This window comes from Canis lupus, chromosome 23 (assembly GCF_003254725.2).
Source record: "Canis lupus dingo isolate Sandy chromosome 23, ASM325472v2, whole genome shotgun sequence".
Classification (NCBI taxonomy): Eukaryota; Metazoa; Chordata; class Mammalia; order Carnivora; family Canidae; genus Canis; species Canis lupus.
The window spans coordinates 50,611,065-50,634,574 of NC_064265.1; the positions used below are offsets into that span (position 1 = coordinate 50,611,065).

Consider the following 23,510-nt stretch of genomic DNA (forward strand, 5'->3'; position numbering starts at 1 on the left):
ATTCTGACTTACAAATTTTAAAAAGAAGAACTAAAAAGTCAAGCTGATTCCAAGAAACTTGACTGCATCCCAGAATAGAGTTTAATAATACTCACAAGAATACAAAAATATCCAACATCTAACAAGGTAAAATTTACAATGGAAATTCAATCAAAAACTGCCATTAAAAAGAAAAAGGAAAAGAGAGCTCATAATTAGAGAAAAATCAATAAGTAAAAATTGACTCAGAAAAGCACATATATTAGAATGAACAGACAAGGACAATAAAACAGTTGCAATAACTGTATTCTATTTGTCCAAAAAATAGAGGAAAAACCGACTATGTTAAGTAGAGATATAGAAGATATAAAAAAGATTTAAAGTGAACTTCTAGAGATGAAAAATACAATATCTAAGATAAAAAGTACACTGACTGGGATTAATGGCAGATTTGACATTCCAGAAGAAAAGTTTACTGAACTTGAATACACACAAATGAAACAATCCAAATGAAACAAAAATAGAAGACTCAAAACAAATAAGAACATCAGTGAACTATGAAACAAATACAGGTAAACTAGTATATGCATAATTGGAATTCCCAAAGGACGGGAGAGAGAAGAAAGGACAGAAACAATATTTGAAGAAATAATGGCTGAAAAATTTCAAGACTTAATTAAAACTGTAAACCTGCACGTTCAAGAAGTTCAACAAACTTCAAGCACACCAAGGAACATTCTAATCTGATTGCTGAAAAATAGTGATAGAAAGAAAATCTTAAAAGCCACCAGAGAATAAGAGACATATAGAGAGGAACAAAGGTAAGGATGACAGCAGATTTTTTTCATCAAAGACGGTATGATTAGGGCACCTGGGTGGCTCAGTCAATTAAGCATCAGGCTCTTGACTGGCTCAGGTCATGATCTCAGGGTTGTGAGATTAAGCCCCACATTGGGCTCCATGCTGGGTGTGGAGCCTGCCTAAGATTTTCTCTCTCCCTCTGTCCCTCCCTACCCCTCTCTCTCTAGAAAACAAACCAAAAATAAAAGACAATATAAGCAAGAAGAAGGTGAGTATTTTTAGTACTGAAAGAATGAGGGGACTGGGAGTGCAAGCTGCCAATCTAGAATTCCATACAAAATGAAAGTACCCTTCAAATATGAGGGTGAAAGGCTTTTTCAGAAATGAAAAAGTTGAGCAATATATCACCACACTGTGAGAAATGTTTAAAGAAGTCCTTTAGTCAGAAGAAAAATTATACCATATGAAAATATGGATCTATACAAAGGAATGTAGGACATCAGAAATGATTAAAATGTGGATAAACATGAGCATTTAATTATTTGAATTTTTAAAAATATAATTAACTATTGAAACAAAGTATTGACTAATATGAGACTTATAACATGTAGAAGCAAAATATATTAAAAAATAACACAGTGTCTAAGGGAAAAACAGAGTATACTATTGTGAGATTCCTATACATGAAGTGATCTATCACGAGAAGATAGATTGCATTAAGCTAAAATCCTAAAGCAACCACAAAAGTAGGAAAAAAATTATAGCTAACAAGCCAACAAAGAAAATAAAATCGAAATTAAAAAAACCCTCAATTCAGAAGAAGATAAAAAGAAAAAGAGGAAAAGGAAAAAAGATGAGATGGGTCAAATAGAAAACATATAGCAAGATAACTTTAAAGCTAATCATATCAATAATCAAATTAAATGTAAATCATGTAAGCCAGAGGTTATCATACTTTTTCTATAAAGGACCAGTTAGTACATATTTTTGCTTTGTGGGACATTGAGTCTCTGTTGCAACCACTCAACTCTCCCATTATAGCTTAAAAGCAGCCATAGACAATAAGCAAATGAATGGCTAAATTTAGTCCGTTTTGGGCCATAGTTTGCCAAGCTCTGGCTTAAAAATCCCCGTTGAATGACAGAGATTGTCATGTTGGATAAAATTCCAAAACTATGTTCCCTACAAAAAAATACACTTTAATATAAAGAAATCTTTTCATAAATAGGTTAAAAATAAAGGATGTACAACAGAGTATATGCTGATACAAATCAAAAGAAAACTAAAAGAACCAGGTTACTGTTAGAAAAGTAAATTTTGGCCTGGGTAGCTCAGTCAGTGGGGAGCTGACTCGATTGTGGCTCAGGTCATGATCTCAGGGTCCTGGGGTCAAGCCAAGGGTCAGAGTCCACCCAGCACAGAGTCTGCTGAGGATTCTCTCTCTCTCCCTCTCCCCCTCCTGCTAGCTCATGCAGGCACTCTCTTTCTCTCTCTCTAAAATAAATTAATAAATATTTTCAAAAAAAGAAAAGTAAATTTCAAAGCAAAGCTATCAGAATATTTAGAATATTAGTAAGGATGATGAAGATCATTTCATAATGTTTAAAGGATCAGTTCACCAAGGGGACATAATAATCCTACATGTTATTCACCTAGTTACATGGCTTTAAAATTAAGCAAAGATTGTTAGGACAGCAAGAAGAAATAGACAAATCCACAATTAGAGATGTCAATAATAGCCGTCTCTCAATAATTGACAGAAAAACATCTGGAAAATAAGTAGAGATATAGTCTGTGGAAAATAGTGTAATAGTTTTTTATAACAATTTTTTAAAGGATTTTATTTATTCATGAGAGACACAGAGAGAGAGGCAAAGACACAGGCAGAGGGAGAAGCAGGCTCCATGCAGGGGCCCGATGCAAGACTTGATCCCAGGACCCTGGGATCACGACCTGAGCCAAAGGGCGACACAACCACTGAGCCACCCAGGTGCCCCTATAACAATTTATTTTAAAGAGATATATTAAACAACACTTTTAACGAACATGACCTAATATTTATAAAATTCTCCATTTAACAGCAGAATAAACATTCTTCTCAAGTGCACATGGGACATTTACTAAAATAGATCATATTCTGGAAAATAAATAACTCTCAATAAGTTTAAAAGGATTCAAAACATGCAAAGTATTTTTTCTGACCACAGTGGAATTGAATTAGAATTTATGAACAAAAAGCTATCTGGAAAGATCCCCAAGCATTTTGAAACTAAATAAATACGAAGTCCATGCCCTTAATCACCATGCTATGTAGGTGTGTGGGGAGACAGGCTAGATGGAAGAATGAAACATGTGAGCCAGGGGATCTACCAGAAACAGGTAGGTGTGCACACCGTCTCCACCTCGTAGTAGCTCTATGATCTTGGAGAAGGTACTTAACCTCTCTGGTCCTATTTTAGGATCCAGACAGTGTGAATAAGAATTATTATATATTATTATTATTATTATTATTATTATATATTATAAGAATTAAATGAGTTAATACTATGCCACCCTACCTTGTGTTGGTACCACCAAGTGAATAGTCTCTCCTTTCATCCTGAGTTCACTCAATTCTTGGCAGGACTTCAATACATATTCTGATTCCTTAGCATTGGTTTTTTTACTGCAAAATTTTTATATTTAAATAACCATCTACTTTTACAATATTTTTATTCAGTAGTTAATTCATAAATAATCTGGTGTGTTAGTTTTCCACCAGCGTTTGCTTTTAATTTTTGGAAAACAGCAAAATAATTTATTTTTAGGAGATATATTTTTTAAAATTATATAGGTACCCATCAAATATACACAAGTGGCCTAATTTCTACTTCAGCATCTGAAATTCCCTTGCTTTTATGGGGATCATCACTAATGAGTGATTATGTTACAACATGGTATTTGGCTCCATAGACAGAAAATTATCACAGAATCAACCACAAATATCTCATGCGGAAAATAGTGAAAAGACAGCATTTTGCACATCCGTATTAGACGCGGGTGTTATAAAATAGTAGTTATGTGTTTCCATACAAATTCAAAGGGAGTCAAAAAACAACATACTCCGAGTGCTCTAGAGTCATCAGGAAACCTTCACCAAGGAGAGAGTCTGAGCTAACGGGAGCTATGGATCAATAAAAAGCAAAAAAAAAAAAAAAAAATTAGAACCTGAAATCTGTACAGAGATCATTTATTTTAATTTGTGTAACTCCTGAGCTTGTATATTATTCATGCTTTGGTTTTCGAAATCAGAATTTCCCCACGATTATTAAAATTACTATTAGCTATTATATAGTCATTTATCTTTTACGTAAGCACCATCACCAAATTCATTTATTTTGCATAAGCACACATTCTGCCATCGAAGATATTTATTTTTATGTTTATTTTTTTAATCTAAGAGATTTTATTTATTTATTTTTAAGATTTTGTTTATTTGAGAGAGAAAGTGAGCGAGAGAGCGCCAGCAGGAGGAGGGGGAGGCGGAGGGGGAGAGGGAGAAGCAGACTCCCCACTGAGCCCCCGCAGGGCTCCAGCCTAGGCCCCGGGATCACCACCTGAGCCACAGCCAGGTGCCCCCATCTCGGAGCTTGTACCAACCTATAAAAGGCATAAACATGGTAATTGGCATGAGTACGTCTCCTCAATGACAAATAATGCACCGGCTTAACAAAACCATCGGGTTTGTGGGCTCATTATTTTGTTCAAACTATTCAGATTATGAAGGAACCAGGGGTATCATGTTTCTGTGCTACGGTGTCAACACGTTCAGGTGGCCCTTGGCATCCATCGCAGCTTCCTTAAATGTTTAGAAATCCCACCTGAAGCTCCTTACTTTGCTTCCCTTTCTCTGGTTGTGCAAATTAAAACTCAACTCAGCAAATCACTCTTCTCTCTTCTACCTACGTGCTTTTTCTTTCCCACCTTCCTTCTATTCTTTTCTTTTTCTCCCTCTCTTTACCTACAATAGCTCGCTCCAAGGAATAGTGTAGGGGCAAGGAGATCTCCTTGCTACTTGACTCATTGAGTCTGTGAGCTACCTTTTCTTCCCTGAATACTTTGTTTCGTCCTCTTCTAAGGACTCTACTGATTGCATAACTAGATTCTTCCCCATAATACAATTAAATAACTTTCTAAAAGAGTCTGTCTAAAGTCTTTCTGTTGTCTAGTTTACAGTTTGGCCTGTCCCACCTGGTCTGTATACATTCTTATTCTCTTAATTCAAGAAATCGGTCCATATTTTGAGAAATGTCTTTTTGTCCTAAAATGACTAGTTGGCTCTACCAATTAGCTACACAAGGAATTTTTTTTTGAACACTTCAACACATATTTCTCTTGAGCTTCTCAAAAACTGTTTTATTTAGTTGTATTTTTTTTTAACGGTGTCAGGGTATCTCGTGGGCTATTAACTCTTAAAGTCGAACCTTGCAAGTTTTTCAAATGTTTTTGCTTTTGATATCCTCCTTTCATGTGTTCTTAACTGATCCATCCCAGTGTGGTTGGAGCACTGTGTGCTAATCAAATGGGGAAAGGGAAAGTCAGGTTGGAGGGGCCCGGGGTTGCCGTAGACAGCGTTTGCCTTGTGCCCAACAGCACAGTGCAGGCCAAGGGAGGGAAGGGAGCTGGAATCCAGCCAGCGCTCTGCCCACCAGGTGCTGTCCTCAGCATGAGGCTATGTTCACCTAAGGACGGGACACTTTTCTGCTTCACACAAAGTGTCACGTGGGTTGGTGGTGGCCCAGTAGAAGATCATGTTTAGGAGTTTTGATTTTATACTAACATATTGAGAAACCACTAAGAGGAAATAAAATAATGCAATTTATATTTTGTCAAGTACACCCTGCTGTGTGTACCACGGATTGGAGAGAAGCAGGGGTGGAAGGAAAGAGGCCAGTGAAAAGGTGGTGGCGGCCAGAACTAGAGCGTTAGGAGTGGAAATGAAAATAAATGAATGGATTCAAGGCATCTGTTGAAGGCAAACTGAATAGAACTCGTGCTGGATTAGGTGTGAATGGTAAAAATGATGCCCCGTTGCTGACCTGAATAACTACATGGATTGTGGTTTCTGTGTCCTGACTGGGGAAGGAACAGGTGGGGAAGGGATTGTATCTAGGTTTCCGATTCAGTTTATTAGAGACACCTGTGGTATTGGCTAGCGGGAGGCAGGTAGATGTAAGTACCTGGAATTCAGAAGAACATCTGGTGGTTTGGTTTTGTTTTTTTTCCTGAGTGCCCCCAAGGCTTCTCTTGCCTTTAGAAGTCTGAGAACAACACATTTGAGCAGGGCTATCATGTTCCTAAGTGCTCCTTAACATCCTTTTTCTCAAACGATCCAGAAATTTATTTTGAGAGAGCCAAAATAACTACTTGCATTGAGTATAAACAGAATTGTTTTGCCGTAGAGGAAACGCTTAGTCCTATAACTAGTGCAATAAACTCAACTGACCCCACGCTGGGGCTATTCTTCTATCTGAATTTTATTTAATTTAAAGGGCTTTATGTAAACTTTCTTAGCAAATTTTCTGTTTCCTGGTACACTGGTTTCAGTGTTTCCCCTGAGAAATTCATATTAACCTCTCTCCTCCTCTCGTAGTGGTCTGAATCTCAGAGTCACAGTCACAAGTTTGACATTTTCCTCCCAAGCTATCTGGCGTTTACAGTCATTGCACAATGTAAATCTAGAGCCAGTCTGTCACTGAGATTCTCTAATCTCACTAGATGAACAACCAGACCTGGATGACTCCAGTACTCAAAGACGTGTTCTAGTAAGCAGAGCCAAAACCAATGGTTAAAAACCACAGGGAGAGAGATGTTGGCTGAACTAAAGGAAAAACTGCCTAATACTTAGCACTGTCTGAAAATGGAAATGCTTGCTGGGAAGAAGTGAATTATGGTTTCTAGCGGTGTTGAGGCACAGGGCAGGCAATGGTTTGGGGAAGATCCTGTGGTAGGGACTCAAGCGTCAGAACATAGACGTATTCTCCACTGACTAATGAATCCCTGCTCGTGCTAGAGCTTTATACATACGGTTTGTCCCATTTATCTTCCTAATAACTCCCAAGGGAACTAGTTGTAACTCCACCAGGAGAGGTTACGGTCACGATTTAAGATTATTCAGCTAGAATGTGGCAGAGCCAGGATTTAGAGCCAGGATTTAAACTCAACTTCATCTGAATCCAAAGCCCTTGCTTATTCTTTCCACTATTCATGGAAGCTTGAGAAATGGAACTAGGGGATTTCTAAGGTCCCCTCCAGTGCTGTGGTTCTATCTGAGTCCAACATAGATACAGGCATCACTGACTTGACTGAGTTTTTCCTTAATCATCCTTTTGACCTCAATCACATTAAAATGATAAACTGTGACTCCAAAACTTTCTGAGATCTCCATCAGGAAAGACCATTAAAAAAAAAAAAATCAACATTTGTACTGTGTATCCCCTCTGAGCTTTCAGCAGAACTTAGTCTAAAGACATCAAAATCTTCTTTTTTTTTCTTATGGGATTTCTGACAGGGACTTAGTTTATAATACAAATATACAGAAGACTAAGATTTTAGTATTTCCAAAAACTGTCATGATATATTGCCCTAACTTTTCTATTCACTTTACGAGTCTTAGAAGGTCTTAGAAGATCTTGAAATATTTGACCCAAATTTTTGTGGCCTAAATTCTGAATCAGATTATTTTTAATTATTAGAATTTAAAAATTGGATTCATTAAAAAATTAATATTAGAATTAATCTTAAAAAATTAGAGTCTGAAAATAAGCTTAATTTACTCTATTTCCTAGATTGAAGCTGAGCTTTCCAAGGAAAGAGCCCGACATTTAGTTGAATTTGAGGAGCAAGCTCTGCTTTTTAAGGAAGAAGCTAAACTGGAACTTGATATTGAAAAGGAAAAACACCAAGAAATAATCCAAAAGTATAAGAAAGAACAAGAGGAACTACAAACAAAGGTCTGTCATTATGATATTCATTATTATTTAATGGGTTTGAAACTATAGATGTTGGTTATTTCCTGCCAAGAACACCGTACAGTATTTTTAACTCAGGTAGTTTTCCTCATGGTCATTGTGCCTTGGTTTTAGCTACGTAGGTGGGATGGTTTAAATAGTCTCCAGAATGAATAGCCGAGACAAATCATACAAACATACAATATAGCTATGTATGGAATTTTTTTCTACTAAAATAAACTTACATTTTTAAAGATTTTATTTATTGGAGAGAGAGTAAGAGAGGGTGAGAGAGAGAGAGCAGGAATGTGGTGGGGGTGGGCAGCAGGAGAAGGAGAAGCCCACTCCCCACTGAGTAAGGAGCCCAATGCACCAGGGGCCTGGATCTCAGGACCCTGGAATCATGACTGAGCCGGGAGTCAGATGCTTAACCAACTGAGTTGCCTAGGTGCCTCAAAATAAGCCTATTTTTAAAACAGCATAAATTAGGGGCACCTGGGTGGATCAGCTGGTTAAGTGTCTGACTTTGGCCCAGGTCACGATCTCAGGGTCCTGGGATCCAGCCCCATGTCTGGCTCTGTGCTCAGTCTCCTTCCCCCTCTGCCCCTAGCCTGGCTCATGCTCTTTCTCACTCTCTCAAATAAATAAATAAATTTTAAAAAATAAATAAATAAAAGTAAAATAGCATAAATTACATAACTAATAATTAATGTGGTTAGATATTCCAACACCTCAAATATCCAACATCAAATGATAACGGGGTGTTTTACATAATTAACATTTTCCCAACAACTAAAGCCTTTCTCCTTTAATTCCAAATATTTCCAATTCTAGATATCTTTGAACGAAGGGAAATATTTTGAAAAATGTAATTTACCTCCATAATTTCTGAAACAGTATGTCCTAAGCATAATTTTATAAAAAGATTTCATTTTTAAGTAATATCTATACCTAATGTGGGGCTCCACCTCACAACCTTGAGGTCAAGTTATATACTCTTCCAACTAAGCCAGCCAGAGGCCTCCTAAACATAATCTAAGGTTTTGTTAGGGTTGCTTTGTTATTTTAAGACCTGAGTGTCATTTATTTACATGCCTGTTTTTGTGTATATGTGTATATGTTTGTATGGATGTATATGTGTGTATATATTAACCAAGACCCAATGGGGAAACCATACTCTGAATAACTCCTTAACAGTCTGTGTAAATTAAACATCAAATGGGACTTAGTGGCCCCTCCTTTGGTGTACAGAAGATATGGTACAGCCTTTGCAACAGCACTCTGAATGATAGGCAGGGCCGGCTGCGGGAATACGTGACAAATATAGTATCACGGGGCCTCATACTCAAAAAGGCCTCCTACCACTTGAGTTTAATGATCTGCAGATGTTTTCTTGAAATTCTTAATAACTTTATCTTTGTGTTTTGTAAGTAGAGTCCTACTGGGAGAATGGACTAGTTCTCCTAGACTAGTTTTCTCTGAGAGAGGCCTCTTATGGCAGGCCCCAACTTGCCAGGGGTTATGGTTTTTCAAAAGAAGTCTTAAATCCAGATTTTGCAAGTGAATTCTCTTGATTTTTAAAAGCTGACTCCCTTTTTGAAGAGATGAAAACATATTTGTGGCGATGGGAGCCTCATCTCCCAAGGATAACCTGGTCTATTTCAGTGTGGACTCGCCTCTGAATAATGGAAACTGCTGCTCAGACCTAGCAAGGACCCTCTTCCTTCCCAGATTAATTGTATATAATGGAATATTAATTTAATTTTTAGTTACTAAGTACAAATAGATTTCTTGCAAAAGTTATTCTTAATGTAAATTTAACATTTGAAACAAATTTTAGATACATAACTCTTAAGTAATAGTTCACAAAGTCCTTGGAACTTTGGTCTATGAATGTTTTCCAGATGCTTCATAAACTGGTTTCTTGTTGTACTAATATTTATAATATGACAATATCCGTAGCATAAATAAAAAGGATATGTTTCATCAAAAGCAGCTTTGGTCTTCCTGGTTTGTTTTCTGTTCTTTGTTTTGTTTTTTAAGGAGAAAGAAAACAAGCAGCCTTTTCCCTTCCAAAGACGCCCATGACTCTCTGGAAAAGCTGTTCATCTTCTCTCATCTCTTTATCTCTCATTCTCTCATCTCTTTATCTAGAGGTACCACCTTGAGAGACAATGTATTTTCAAAGCGTTCTGGTATTCTTTAGAATTGCACAGTCTAATATGTTAGCCATGTGTAGCTACTTTAATTTCAATTAATAAAAACTAAATAAATTTTAAAATTCAGTTCCTCAGTCACATTAGCCACATTTTAAAATGCTCACTAGCCGGTCCTGGCAAGCCACCTCTTCCCAGCTCCACAATTGGTGATGTCACCTTGGAATTGGCCATGGTGAGAATATTTACACCATGGAGACTAGATACAAATCTGGCTTTGTGTTTATGTGAGTCAGTTGCTAAACATGCATTGACATACTACTGTCAGCAGGCACGTGTGGCTAGTGGCTACCATATTGGACATCACAGAATATCATCACAGAAAGTTCTGTTGGGCAATACTGCTTTAGAAGGTATAGTACCTGGAGTACCTCCAGTCATCATATATAAGAAAGAAAAAAATAAATCAAAGGAAAACTCATTGCTATGGTGTGAGTAGACTCTAACTGTGGTGCGCCCCTACGTGCATCCCCAAACATCAGGCATTTCTAGGTCCCAAAGCCACCACATACTGAATCCAAACAGGTACTTGGATCAAAACTTGAGCTGTCCTTGGTAGCTCAGGCTAGACACAGAGATTTATATATTTCCAAGGATGCTCAAGTGATTAATATGCAATTCTATTTTACATAGTAAAAATACACTTTAACTTTTAAAAAGAAGATCTTGGAGGCCTGTATAATGTCATAGGATTTGTTTTCATCTGGTTGGAAGAGAACACTGATTATTTAGAATAAACTTCTTAGAACCTTAAGAACTCTGTGGTTACCTAGAGATATTGCCTACAAACTAATTCAAACTTTATCTTACAGATACCTGACTTAATCGCAGGCGCTACTAGAGATCTAAGGCTAGAAGTAGCCACCCTTGAAGAAAAACTCCATGAATCTTATATCCGATATACTGAAGATTCTGAGTCGAAGGAGAGAGAAATCGAAAACCTTAAAAATCTGGTTGCAGACTTTGAATCCCGTTTGAAGAAGGAAATTGATAGTAATGATTCTGTGTCAGAGGACTTCAGGAAGGAAATGAAGCAGAAGTCGGACGAGCTAGAAAGAGTAATGCTGGCACAAACACAACTGATACAGCAGTTTAACCAGTCCCAGGAACAGGTAGGAAGCAGATGATGGTGCCATCACAATTAGTGAAAGAGCACACATTCTTTCAAAAAAATAGACCAGCAAACAAAAACATGAAAGGCAGCTTGGTGTCACGTAGAGTCGGGGACTTTTAGTCAAGGACTTGGAATTACATCCTTGTTTTGTTCTTAACTAGGCAGTCACTTAACCTCTCCATTCTTCTAGAAATAAAGCCAGATCTAGAAGCATCTGGCTTCCTTTTCTATAAAATAAATTCATTGAATTACATAATCTCTGCGGTTTCCTGGGCACCCTGTTCTACTATGTTGCAAATGACCATTTAAAACTTATAAGACTAGGAACCTTTGTATATTTATTTCTTACTTGTTTTGACATTAAATCTTTGCCAAATAAACTTTTAGAGCACTTGCCACTTAATTTCGGAAAATAATTTTCTGAATAATCTGAAAATAAAAACAATATACTTTATTTTATTTATTTTTTTTAAAGATTTTGACTTATTTATCTGAGAGAGAGAAAGCATGAGCAGCGGGAAGGGAAGAGAAAGGCAGAGGGACAAGCAGACTCCCTGCTGAGTGCAGAGCCTGATGCAGGGCTCCATCCCAGTACCTGGAGATCCTGACCTGAGTGGGAGTCAGATGTTTAACCTACTGGGCCACCCAGGTGGCCCTGCAAAATATATTTTAAAAGTAATTTCTCTTTAGGGCTTTATATTTCCATCAACCTAGACTATAGGGTAATTTATATGTGTTGGTCTTCTTTCTTATGTATGCATGATTATTTCAGCAATGTTTTTTATCTAAACTGGAATAGACTTATTTTGATTTGAAATTTTTTTCCTAATAAAGTCTCATTTCTGAACTGCTAAGCCGTTTAGGTCTCCATGATATGATGTTCCCTGTTTTGGGAAACCTGAATTTTAGTGATTCTGCTTCTAAATTTCAAAGAGAATGAATGAATGAATGAATGAATGAATGAATAAATAAATAAATAAATAAATAAATAAATAGATAAATAAATAGATAAATAAATAGATAAATAAATAAATAAATTCAGGCTTAGCACTCAACATCTCTAGGCTTTCTTTCTTTCTTTCTTTCTTTCTTTCTTTCTTTCTTTCTTTCTTTCTTTCTTTCTTTCTTTCTTTCTTTCTTTCTTTTCTTTCCTTTTAAAATAACACTAAACATACTACTTACCTCTCCAGGTGTTAAGGGGGTCAGCTCATTGCGTGTCTCCTGCTGGCACACAGCAGCACAGCCTTCCTGATAAGGGGACCTGCTTCATAGGCCAGGCAGGAGTGGGAAAGGAGAGCACACATGGACTTAGTTCTGCTGAAGAAACCCTAAGAAAGAGAGAGGCAATGCAGATTTACTTCAAATGAGGCAGGAGTGGTGAAACTGTAGAGAAGGGATGGCAGGTTAAAGGCAATTAGACCAGCAGGTTTTTCTAATGCTTACGTCACCAAAGAAATGGCAATACAGAAAGTAAGGAGTAACCTATAAACTAGGACAAGTAGAAAAAGATAGAAGGGTTGAATCCAGTTATTATATACTGAGCATCTGTCTATGGGTCAAACATTATGCTAGGCCCTATCTGTACAATTATGAACAAGACTGACAACTGCCATTTCCTGCTCTCAAAGAAGAATTTAAAGACAATCTTATATGAGTAATTAAATTGATTAAATATATCCAGAGGCATCTGGGTAGCTCAGTTGGTTAAGCGTCCAACACTTAGTTTCAGCTCAGGTCATGATCTCAGAGCCATGAGATCAAGCCCCATATCAGGCTCTGTGTTGAGTATGGAGCTTGCTTAAGATTCTCTCTCCCTTTCTCTCTGTTCTCTCCCCACTACATCTCAAAAAAAAAAAAAAAAGAAAGAAAAAAGAAAAAGAAAGAAAAAAAAATTGACATCCAGAGGATAGAATGACCTAAACAAAAACTTAATATATAAAAAGCATAGACTAAAGTCTTCAATATTAGCCTTAAGGACCTGTATTGGTTATCCCTTATTGCACAATAAATTATCCTCAAATTTAGTGGCTTCAAATAACAAACATCTACTCTAGTTTCTGTGGGTCAGGATCTGAATGTGGCTTAGCTGGGTACCTCTGGCTTAAGACTTCTTGTGAGGGGTCAGGGGTACAGTTTTGTCTGAAGGCTCAACTAGAGGAGGATTTGTTTCCAGGCTCACTTAGTGGTTGTTAGCAGGATTTACTTTATTATGGCTGTTGGGCTGAAAGCCTTAACACCTTGCTGGCTATTGGTCCGAGGACTCCCTCAATCCCTTGCAGCAAGGACTTCTCCAGAGAACAACTTACACATGGCAGCTTGCTTCCTTCAGGGCAAGCAAGTTAGCAAGACTGAGATAGAATACACAGTCTTTAACCTAATCTCGGAAGTGACATCCCAATGCTTCCGCTAAATTCTATTCATTATAATAAGTGAGCTAATAAGTCCAGCCCTCATTCAAAGCAAACGGATTGCACAAGGGGGTGAATACCCAAGAGGGTGGCGATAGGCTGGGGCCATTCTAGAGGCTGCCAATCTCAGGGCCTCTGGAGGTAACTTTGGCAAGAGAAACTAGATTACAAGTGGAGAGTGAATTTCTTTTTCAGACAGAAGGAGCTACATGTGAAGGCCTTCCTGCTCATTAGCTGTAAAAGGAAACCACTTAGAGATGGAGTTTTGGTTTTTCAAATGCATACTTTTGAAATATACAAGACATTGGGTTGGCACATAAGCAATCGTTGATCATTACTGGGAAATAGAAAGGGATCATTCCAAAAATAAAGTTACCTAAAGACATCCCTGGGACAGACTTCCTTTATCTGGGGTGGGAGGAAGGGAGGTAGATTAGATTTTCCATTAGAAGTTAAATAATTACCATTAAACTGTAAAAGTAAATAATTAAGGCTGCTTCTCTGGTTAAGCATGCCAAAGTCCAGAATATTCTTATAAAAAGAGGAAATGAGACAGAAAAAGTAATAGGATTTATGAGCCAGAAAGAATAGAGGTTGTACCATGTAAAGTAATAACACTATTATTTTGATCATACATTCCAGACACTTGAAATTTCTCAGGTTCTAGAGAAATAAAGCCACATGTAGGTGAAGAGCAAATTCTCAGTAGAATAAAGGTAAATTAATGGTCTAACAAGGAAGCTAATTAAGGGTAGGAAAGCCCTGTTCTCTTTCAAGAGGCAGAGATGGATGGACTTTGCTTTTCATTGTATGAAGAACATTCTCAAGGATAGGAGGAAAGCCAGAGCCTCTAAAGGGCAAATAGGCATTCCTGTATGGAGTAGGGATTATTATAGAGCATCCACAGAGACAACAGGGGTCAAGAAGGTCAAGCAACAAAAGGTGCAGGTAAATAAGAAGAGAAAACAGAAAGCAAAACTGTATGGGAAATGTGAATGAGGAAAGAGGGCCTGTGAAAATTCTTCGTAGGGAGAAGACACACATAAAAAAAAATTGGATTTTTTTTTTAAAGAAGAAAGAAGTGAGAAAAGAAACATAATATGTTAGAGAACAGAACATCATTTAAACCCAGGTTTAAAATAATAATAATAATAATAATAATAATAATAATAATAAAATGTTTAAAAAGAGAAAATTTTTTAATTACAAAATTTTTTAAAAATTAAAAATTAAATAATTAATAATAATAATAATAATAAACCCAGGTTAAAATAGATCACATGCTTCTTGCTGCCAGTTTTCCTTCCTGCTAGCTTTGTGTGTATCCTGTCAAGACTGTGCGGCCTGTCCCCACTATCGGGGGGCTTGTTGTAATCCAGAGGAAGAATGTAGTAAATCCAAAAGAGAAGGAAGAAGAGGAGGAGGAGAAGGAGAAGGAGAAGAAGAAGAAGAAAAAAAAATTACATACAAGTACCAAAGGAAAACCAGTACAGAGTGTTCAATATTTTTGTTGTCTTAAGATCATCAATAATGAAAACAAAGGGATAGAAGTTTTAAATTCTATCAGTTCCTCTAGCAATCTAATAAAACTCAAAGACATTAAAAAATAAAAAGGAATGCTCTTAGTTAATTAAACATGGAGAATTGAATACATATTTTTACCTATGATCAGCACTAAAATGACAGTAAATTAATTAAAAGTGAATACATCCATAGGGAAAAAAGAATAGGAGAGGAAGGAGTTGACACCAGGTGAAAGACATGTTGACTGAATTTTGGAAAATAATTAGGAAGTAATTTTTAGACCACAAGATGTTGAAACCTAATGCCTATGGAGATTGGGGAAGTAGGGTAGAACCCTAAAAGCAGCAAATCCAGTTACGTGACACAACACTGGAAAGGCTCAGGAATTCGAGACACCAGATTCTTCTGAAAGAGAGAAGAGTAGATCTGAAAATAGGATTGTTTGAATGATTGTAAAAGGACCAGATAGATCCTCAGATGCCCTCCCAAACCTCTAAGCAACCCTCAGTCACCATTCTGGCAGGATACCAAAGATTTATACTCTTGAAAAACTGAATGTGAGGGGCTTTGGACCTGAGGATACAGAACAACAGAAAGGGGGATAAGGCTGGAATGAAAATCTGTATCTTAAAAAGTGAGACCTTCTGGTTCACTTTACCACTTACTTACCAGAACACAGACAAATAGGTTTATATATCAACAGCTAAGAAATTGGAAGAGCCTTCTCTGGAGATATGAGGCAGAAAAGAGAAGAGAAGAGAGAAGAGAAGAGAAGAGAAGAGAAGAGAAGAGAAGAGAAGAGAAGAGAAGAGAAGAGAAGAGAAGAGAAGAGAAGGGGAGGGGAGGGGAGGGGAGGGGAGGGGAGGGGAGGGGAGGGGAGGAGAGAAGAGAGAGAAGAGAAGAGAAGAGAAGAGAAGAGAAGAGAAGAGAAGAGAAGAGAAAAGAAAGAAGAAGAGAAGAGAAGAGAAGAGAAGAGAAGAGAAGAGAAGAGAAGAGAAGAGAAGAGAGAAGAGAAAAAAGAAAGGAAAGGAAAGGAAAGGAAAGGAAAGGAAAGGAAAGGAAAGGAAAGGAAAGGAAAGGAAAAGAGAAGAGAGAAGAGAGAAGAGAAGAGATAAAAGAAAAAACCTAAAAAAAAAAAAAAAAAGAAAAGAAAAAACCTATGGCTCCTGATAATTGGGGTCAGAGAAAATGGCAATTGTCATATCTTATCTACCCACTAAGAAGTATACCAATCAATAAACCCTCATCTAGGCACACAGAGCTTCTAGGAACATTTTTGGAGACTCATTTTTAAACATGAACAGCCAAAGGATCACCAAACATCCTAGAAACACCTCTAATATGAGACAGAAACAAGGATCAAACAAATAAGCAACAACAACAACAAAAAAATACACACACACACCAAAAAACAAAGAAATACCCAATGCAGAATGAAAAGACATAAAATAAAGCAGGGAGCAAACTTGAGCTTCAAAAAATAGCATAATTAACATCCTAAGAGAGAAAAGAAAAGATACTGAATCCATGGAACATGAACAGGAGGCTATGAAAAAAGAATAAGAATAAATATAAGATATAAAAGCTAAAGTAAAAAATTCAATACTTGAGTTAGATGATAAAAATGATTAAATCTCCCGGAAGGTGTAAAAAAAAAAAAGAAGCAGAGATAAAAGAAAATTAGGAAAAGAAAGTTAGAGGAGATTTGGAGATAACAGAGAAAGTGGAAGAAAATTACCCAGAAATTAATCAAGATAATTCCCAAGTCCTGAAGGACATGTACTTCTCCATAATGGATGGTAATAGGTGATAAAGCAACCACACCAAAGCACTTCATCATGAAATAGCAATATGTTAAGGATAAACATAAGTACTTAGGAAGTTTCGGGGAGGGGGGAGCAGAGTAGGAGGGCAAGTTCCTTAAAAAGGATCAGGAATCAAAATGGCCTCAGAATTCTTAACAATAGTAGTAGAAATTAGAAGACAATGATTTCCACATTCTGAAGAAAAACTGTTTTCAACCTAGAATTCTATAGCCTGCCAAATGATGGATCAAGCAAGTGTCAAATAAGGATATTCTCAGATACTAGAATTCTCAAAAATGATATTTCCCTTTGCAACCTTTCTTGGGAAGCTTTCAGATGATATATGACACCATAATGAGGAAGCAAAATAAGAAAGGAGAAGACATAGGAATCGGGAAGTAGAATTCCAGCACAGGAGAGAAGTGGAGAGAATCCCCAAGATGATGGCAGGAAGAAATCCAAGCATCAGGGCAACAGATTTAGAGAACAACCAGGCTGTGTTCAGCAGAATGGAGAGTTTGTAGAAGTGCGTCTCCAAGAACAAAGAGAAGCTGATAGGTTACATGGAGTGTTTGAACATGTCGAAAGGATATTTACATTTCTATAAGTGGGTTTGATGAAAAATTAGTCATCAACACCTAGAACCCTAAGCAGATAAATAGTGAGGCAGTAATTAAGTCTGGAAGGAAGCTATGCAAGAAGGGAAATGTAATCATAGTTCACTGCATGGCTCAGGTATACATAATATTTATATACTGTACTCATCTAAAGTAAAATATAGATTTGACTAAAAATCATGATGGAAATTGGAAAGATTTTCCAATAAAATTGTGATAGGGATTTCTCTCAGACGAAGAGAAACATCTCATGGGGGAAGGTAAAGCATCTAGGAGTTGGAATAGGAAGCTAGACCTTCATTTTGCATTCTATGAAGCTGGTAGATAATGGCTTCAAAACTGAAAAACCACGAGATGACCGCATAATGTTATTATTTAGGAATATGGAAATAACTATCACAAGAAACTGCTTGAAAACCTTAAGATGGTTATTCCTGGATTGTAGGACTTGGAACTTTGAAGGAGTGCTTCTTCTCATTATACCATAGTACTATTTTAATTTTTAAATGTATGAGGTATTACTTTAATTTAAAAAAAATAATTTAGGGATCCCTGGGTGGCGCAGTGGTTTGGCGCCTGCCTTTGGCCCAGGGCGCGATCCTGGAGACCCGGGATCGAATCCCACATCAGGCTCCCGGTGCATGGAGCCTGCTTCTCCCTCTGCCTGTGTCTCTGCCTCTCTCTCTCTCTCTGTGACTATCATGAATAAATAAATAAAATCTTTAAAAAAAAAAAAATAAAAAATAAAAAAAATAAAAAAAAAATAAAAAAAAAAAAATAAAAAAAATAATTTAAAACAATGGAAAGGAGTAATATATATATATATATAAAGACCTAATAGAAAGGGTGGCAGAGGATAGGATAAAAAGGCAAAGTTGTTTTGTTTTTTTTTGTTTTTGTTTTTGTTTTTTTAAAGGCAAGGTTTTAGAACATGTAAAACGATTTTTGAAAAATAGATGCTGGGGCACCTGAGCTCAGTCAATTAAGTGTCTGACTTGATTATGGCTCAGGTCATGATCTCAAGGTCATAGGATCAAGCCCTCCTTCCTGGTCTGAGTTCAGCGCAGCGTCTGCTTGAGATTCTTTCGCTGTCCTCCCCACCGCCACGCTCCCAATTCATGTGTGCACTCTCTCTCTCTCAAAATAAATAAGTAAATAAATAATAAAATCTTTAGAAAATAAAAACTAAAAAGAGATACTAAGAAGAAAAATAGAACAAAGGGATACTTTCTGAAAGAGAGGTCCTGTGGGAGATGGGGTGGTCAGAGGATGGGTTTGTCTGAGGAGGTAATATTCAAGCAGACCTAAAGTGAGGAGAAGAACATTCCAGGCAGAGGAAACAGGAAGAGTAAAGGCCCTGAAGCAAAGAACACCTGGGAACCTTGGAAAAATCACGGGGAAGCCAGCTAGCATTGCTGAAGCTTAGTGAGCAAGGAGGACGATGGTGGAAAGCAAGGTTGGAAGGACCAATTCATGCGGAGTCTGTAGTCCTGCAGCGAGGACTTTGGATTGCTTTCTCGGTGTGATGGAAAGCCACCTGGAAATTAGGAACAAAGCAGCAACACGATCTGATTTATTTTTAGAGGATAACTCTGACTGCTGTGTAGAAAACAGGTTGAAGGGAGGCAAAAATGAAAGCAGGAGCACCAATTACAAAGCTCTTGAAAAGATCTAGAAACTCATGGGTGGTCATCGTGGTGAAGAAGGTGAGAAGTGGCCAGACTCAGGATGTATTTTCAAGGTAGAGGCAATGGAAATTGCTGATGGGTTGGATGATGTGAAAGTAGAAGAGGGATCGGGGATACCTCCGAAGTTTGTAATGTCAGCAACGGAGATGGGAAATACTAGGAAAGGAATACATCTGGGGAGGAATATTGAGAATTTGAGTTGGCACATGTTAATCTTAGGTATCCAAATGGAGGTATGTAATGGGCAGCATGTTTGGGGGAAGGCCAACTACAGACTGATTTTAGGACAACCACATGCGGCTGATACTTAAGCTTGGTACCGCATGAGATCACCCAGGGAATTGAGATAGTAGAGGGTTGAGAACAGGCACTGCGACTTTTAGAGGCTGGGAGGAGGAGAATCCAGCAACAGTGACAGAGAAGGGATGTCTAATGAGTAGGAGGAAAACTGGAGAATGCTAGCAAGGACTGTAAGGAGAGAAAGAATTCATAGAAGGGAGCATGCAACTTCTATGGGGCCATAATCCCATATTCAAAACGTTGCTTTCCCATAGATCTGGAAATTCACATTATTTCATATTTTAGAAACTTAGTAGGGCAGGCCCTCCCATGCAATAACAGTAATATTTCTGCAGTGAAGCATAGGAATGGCCTCACGGAGTAAAATGAAGATTATCAGTCCAGTCAGATTTTATTACCAAAGATAATGAGTCACGCAATTTTTTTCTTTTCAGAACTTTGTGGAAGTCTAAATTGTGGCTAATGGATTGTGGATGTGTACTTACTTTCTTGCCAACAGCTGTTTTTTGCTGGTTTTGTTCATTCACCTGACCATCACTTGGGATCTTGGATATGATTTTGTTTAGAAAACAAAAAAAGGAGAGTGCATAAGGTTGCTTTGTAGGATTAGAGACCCAGAGAGATGATAAGAGAAAGAGAAGGAAGAATTTTCCCCACACTGTCTACAGTGGTTACCTTTTGGGAGATAGGAAGAGATGGGGGGGGAGGGGTTCATGTCTTAAACTTTTTTAAAAATTTGGGGATCATGGGTGACTTTAAAACTTTTTGGTGTTTTAAAAATACTTTTCAAATATTAGATCTATTAAAGAAAGAAAACCCATATATTTAGGAAGGTTTACTAACAAATCTGGCCATGATGGATTTATGTGAACTCAAGGATTAAATCTGAGGAACACAGGGTATTTGCAATCAAAAACAGCTCTTCTTGCAGGAGGGATTTGCTTAGTTTTAGGACATACATTTTCTATATATATTCTCATATTCAACTGATATAGATAAAATGGCACACATTTCTCTGGTAATTCCATTTATGAGAAAAAGTACCAGTTGGTATATTAACAAACGAGTAGTTCTCAAGTTTGGGACCAAATAAAATCAGAACATCTGAATCACTTCTCTAACCTCTGGCTCCCCAGGGAGCAGGGGGAGAACTGGAGAAGCTTCTAGGAGCCACGGGAGTGGGGAGAAGCAGTGGAGGGAGGGGGAGAGCAGAACAAGGCGGCCCTGCACATGGTGGAGACCATTTGTCCTGATGCAAAGTGCAGAAAATTGACAGAATGAGAAAAAATACAGAAAAAATGGTATCTGTCGTGTTTAATTAATACCAAGTCCAAGGCCTAAGTAGATTCTTTTTTTTTTTTTTTTTTTTTTTTTTTTCTAAGTAGATTCTTGACTTAGAAAAATGAATCCTGAACTCTGAGCCTTCATGGGTTCTTCCTCCCCATCCTGAAAAATCTGCTCTTGGAGCATATTAGTTGAAGGAATCATTTCCCTATTTCTCCTTCGGTTTGGCTGTATCAGCAGTGGTTATTCCACGGTGCCCATTATATCCGTGAGCGTAGGAATACAATTTTAGAGCAACCAGCCTAACATCCATCTTCTTTTTTGGAAATACATGCAGATTCTCATTCTTGTCTTACCAAAGGACAGTTTCCACTGTTTTTCTTCAGGGTTTTGGGCTGATCAGATCAGTTGACCAGAAGCCTTAAATGGAAGTTTGGTCACATCCTTTGCTAGCTCCTACTCATCGTTCTGGTTTCCACAGCTTTCCCACAGTTTCCCTTTGTCTCAGCTCATCTCCTCCCCGCTAGGTTGTTCAGCTCTCCACTCACCCTGGGACATATCTAGTTGGGGTGGATGGAAACTATAATCTGATCATTCCGTGACTGGTTCAGACCTCAGTGGGTGTAAAGCATGAAGAAAGACACCCATCTGTGCTTATCCTTCACTGAGGACTTGCTTTCCTGGCATGTTCCCCACCAAATTGCCAAATTCAGGCAGTTGCCATCATGAATGAGATTCCCACCTTCAGGGTGATCAAATTACCCAGCAAAGCTGTCTCTTGCTTCTTCCACTGTTTTTGGAATCGAAAGCAATCCAGCTGTCTCTAAGGATAAAAATGAAAACAAACATAAAAATAAACCACTCGTTTATTGCAAAGAGTGGGGGAAATTGGCCATTTTTTGATATCAGAAATTTCAAACAGATGGTGAGCTAATTTATATTTTCATTTTGACATTTACTTACCCAATGGGAGTGCAATTAGGCCATATTTTAAAGCCACTCAAAGGGGCCTTCATCTGAAAATGTTATAGACGTATCTACAGATAATGCTCTTCACCATCAACAGAGCTTAAGGACCCAGAAACACTAGCTCTTCCATGCCAAGACCACCCTAATCAAGGGATTGATTAATGTGGGATAGGAGCCTCCTCTGAAAATGTTGGCCTCCTGCTATCTTTCCTGCCTCCCGTCTTGCCCCACTTCCGGCCATTTTCCCCAGAACTAGCAAAGGGATCTTCCCTTAATGCAAATTTGACCATGCCAGCCCCCTGCTTGAAATAAACCTTACAATGACTCCACAGGGCCCTCAGAATTAAGTTAAAACTCTAGTATTATCACGTTATTAAAGTCATCTTCACTCTGACCCTGCTCACTCCTCCCTGCCTCAGTCCTGGTCTCTCCTCCTCTTGTGCCCTCTGCCCCTGAGTTATACTAAGCCATGTGTCGTCCCAAGATGTGCCTCCCCCTCTCTCACTGCCAGGCATTTGCAGTCACTGCCCACTTTGCCTGGAACATTCCTCTGCCCCTTCTTCACCTGGCTCATGCCTCCCTTTTCATTTTGACTTACGCTTTACTTGCATCCCAGCAATACCATTTTACCATGCTAAAATATGACCAAAGATGATTTTACCTGAAACATTTAGAATGCTGTGACTTCACTGATTATTCTCATGTTTGCCCAGGATTTTCATTCTTACTGAGCTCCCATCTTACACATTTTCCTATGTTGTTCCATGAAAACACACGTTAAAATCCTATAACAATACAACCTTCCAAAAAAAAAACCACTCCCAAAAGAGACATTTTGCTTAAATCACTGAAAGCAATCTAATCACAAGCGAATGATTCTTTTTCCCCACATGATGGAATTTTCCACTTATGTGCTTTACTGACTCTGGCCACATCCACGTGTGCTCTTGTCATGCCCTGTCACACACAGTCCACCCCCGAAATAGCAATCCTCTAAACTTGATGTGTTCTATTTCCATTTTGTTACTCCATAGTTGGATAAATTATAACATTTGAATTGCCTGTTGTACAAAACTGAATTATAATCTCAATTTTAAAAGAAGATCGTAGCAGGGTGGTCTGGGTGGCTCAGGTCAGTTAAATGTCTGACTCTTTTATTTCAGCTCAGGGCATGATCTCAGCATGGTGAGATCAGACCCTACTTTAGGCTCTGCACTGGACATGGAGCCCGTTTAGGATTCTCTTTTCCTCTCTCTCTGCCATCCCCCTAAAAAAAGAAAAGAAAAAGAAAAAGAAAAGAAAAAGAAAAAGAGAGGATGATAGCAGAGAATTTGCAGATATTGTGAAATTCACCTGAGATTTCACAGTTTGTGGCAAAGACAAAAATAGAAGTTCTAACTGCAGCCTGTTTCAGTTCAGAGGTTCTCCTGGTTTGGAAATAATAGAAGAAAGAGAAATAGTCCTTTGTACGGGAAGCTAATAGCCTTGAAGAAGCATGAGTTTCAGAGCAGTGGGCCCCAGCCCAAGATGGTCAGCAGCCCTTCCAAAGTTCAATCTGGACTTGGCGGGCACTTTGCTCCCATTATACTTGCTATGGGGACATCTTTGGGTTCACTCCATCTTTTCATTTCCTCCTTTAGTGGAGTGTCACTTGCCTAAAATAGCTTTTAAGTGGCTTGCTTTATGGATGTTTTCCGTAGAACACTGCTCCTTTCCTCTCAGACTTGAATTTAATTTTAGTAAATGGATTGAATTTTATTTTTCTTTTAATGAGAGTTCTTGTCATCACATCACCCATCACGTTATCCTTCCATAT

General features: G+C 37.9%; 1 protein-coding gene across 10 annotated transcripts in view; it reads left to right on the forward strand.

The window, feature by feature from the left end:
* Positions 1-23,510, forward strand: part of LEKR1 (leucine, glutamate and lysine rich 1) — a 171,813-nt gene that overhangs the window by 143,231 nt on the left and 5,072 nt on the right. For all 10 annotated transcript variants that reach the window (XM_025436133.3, XM_025436137.3, XM_025436135.3 and 7 more), the window contains 2 exons: positions 7,608-7,772; positions 10,798-11,097. In XM_025436133.3, coding sequence (XP_025291918.1) covers positions 7,608-7,772; positions 10,798-11,097 — 465 coding nt within the window. The remainder of the gene's footprint in view (positions 1-7,607; positions 7,773-10,797; positions 11,098-23,510) is intronic.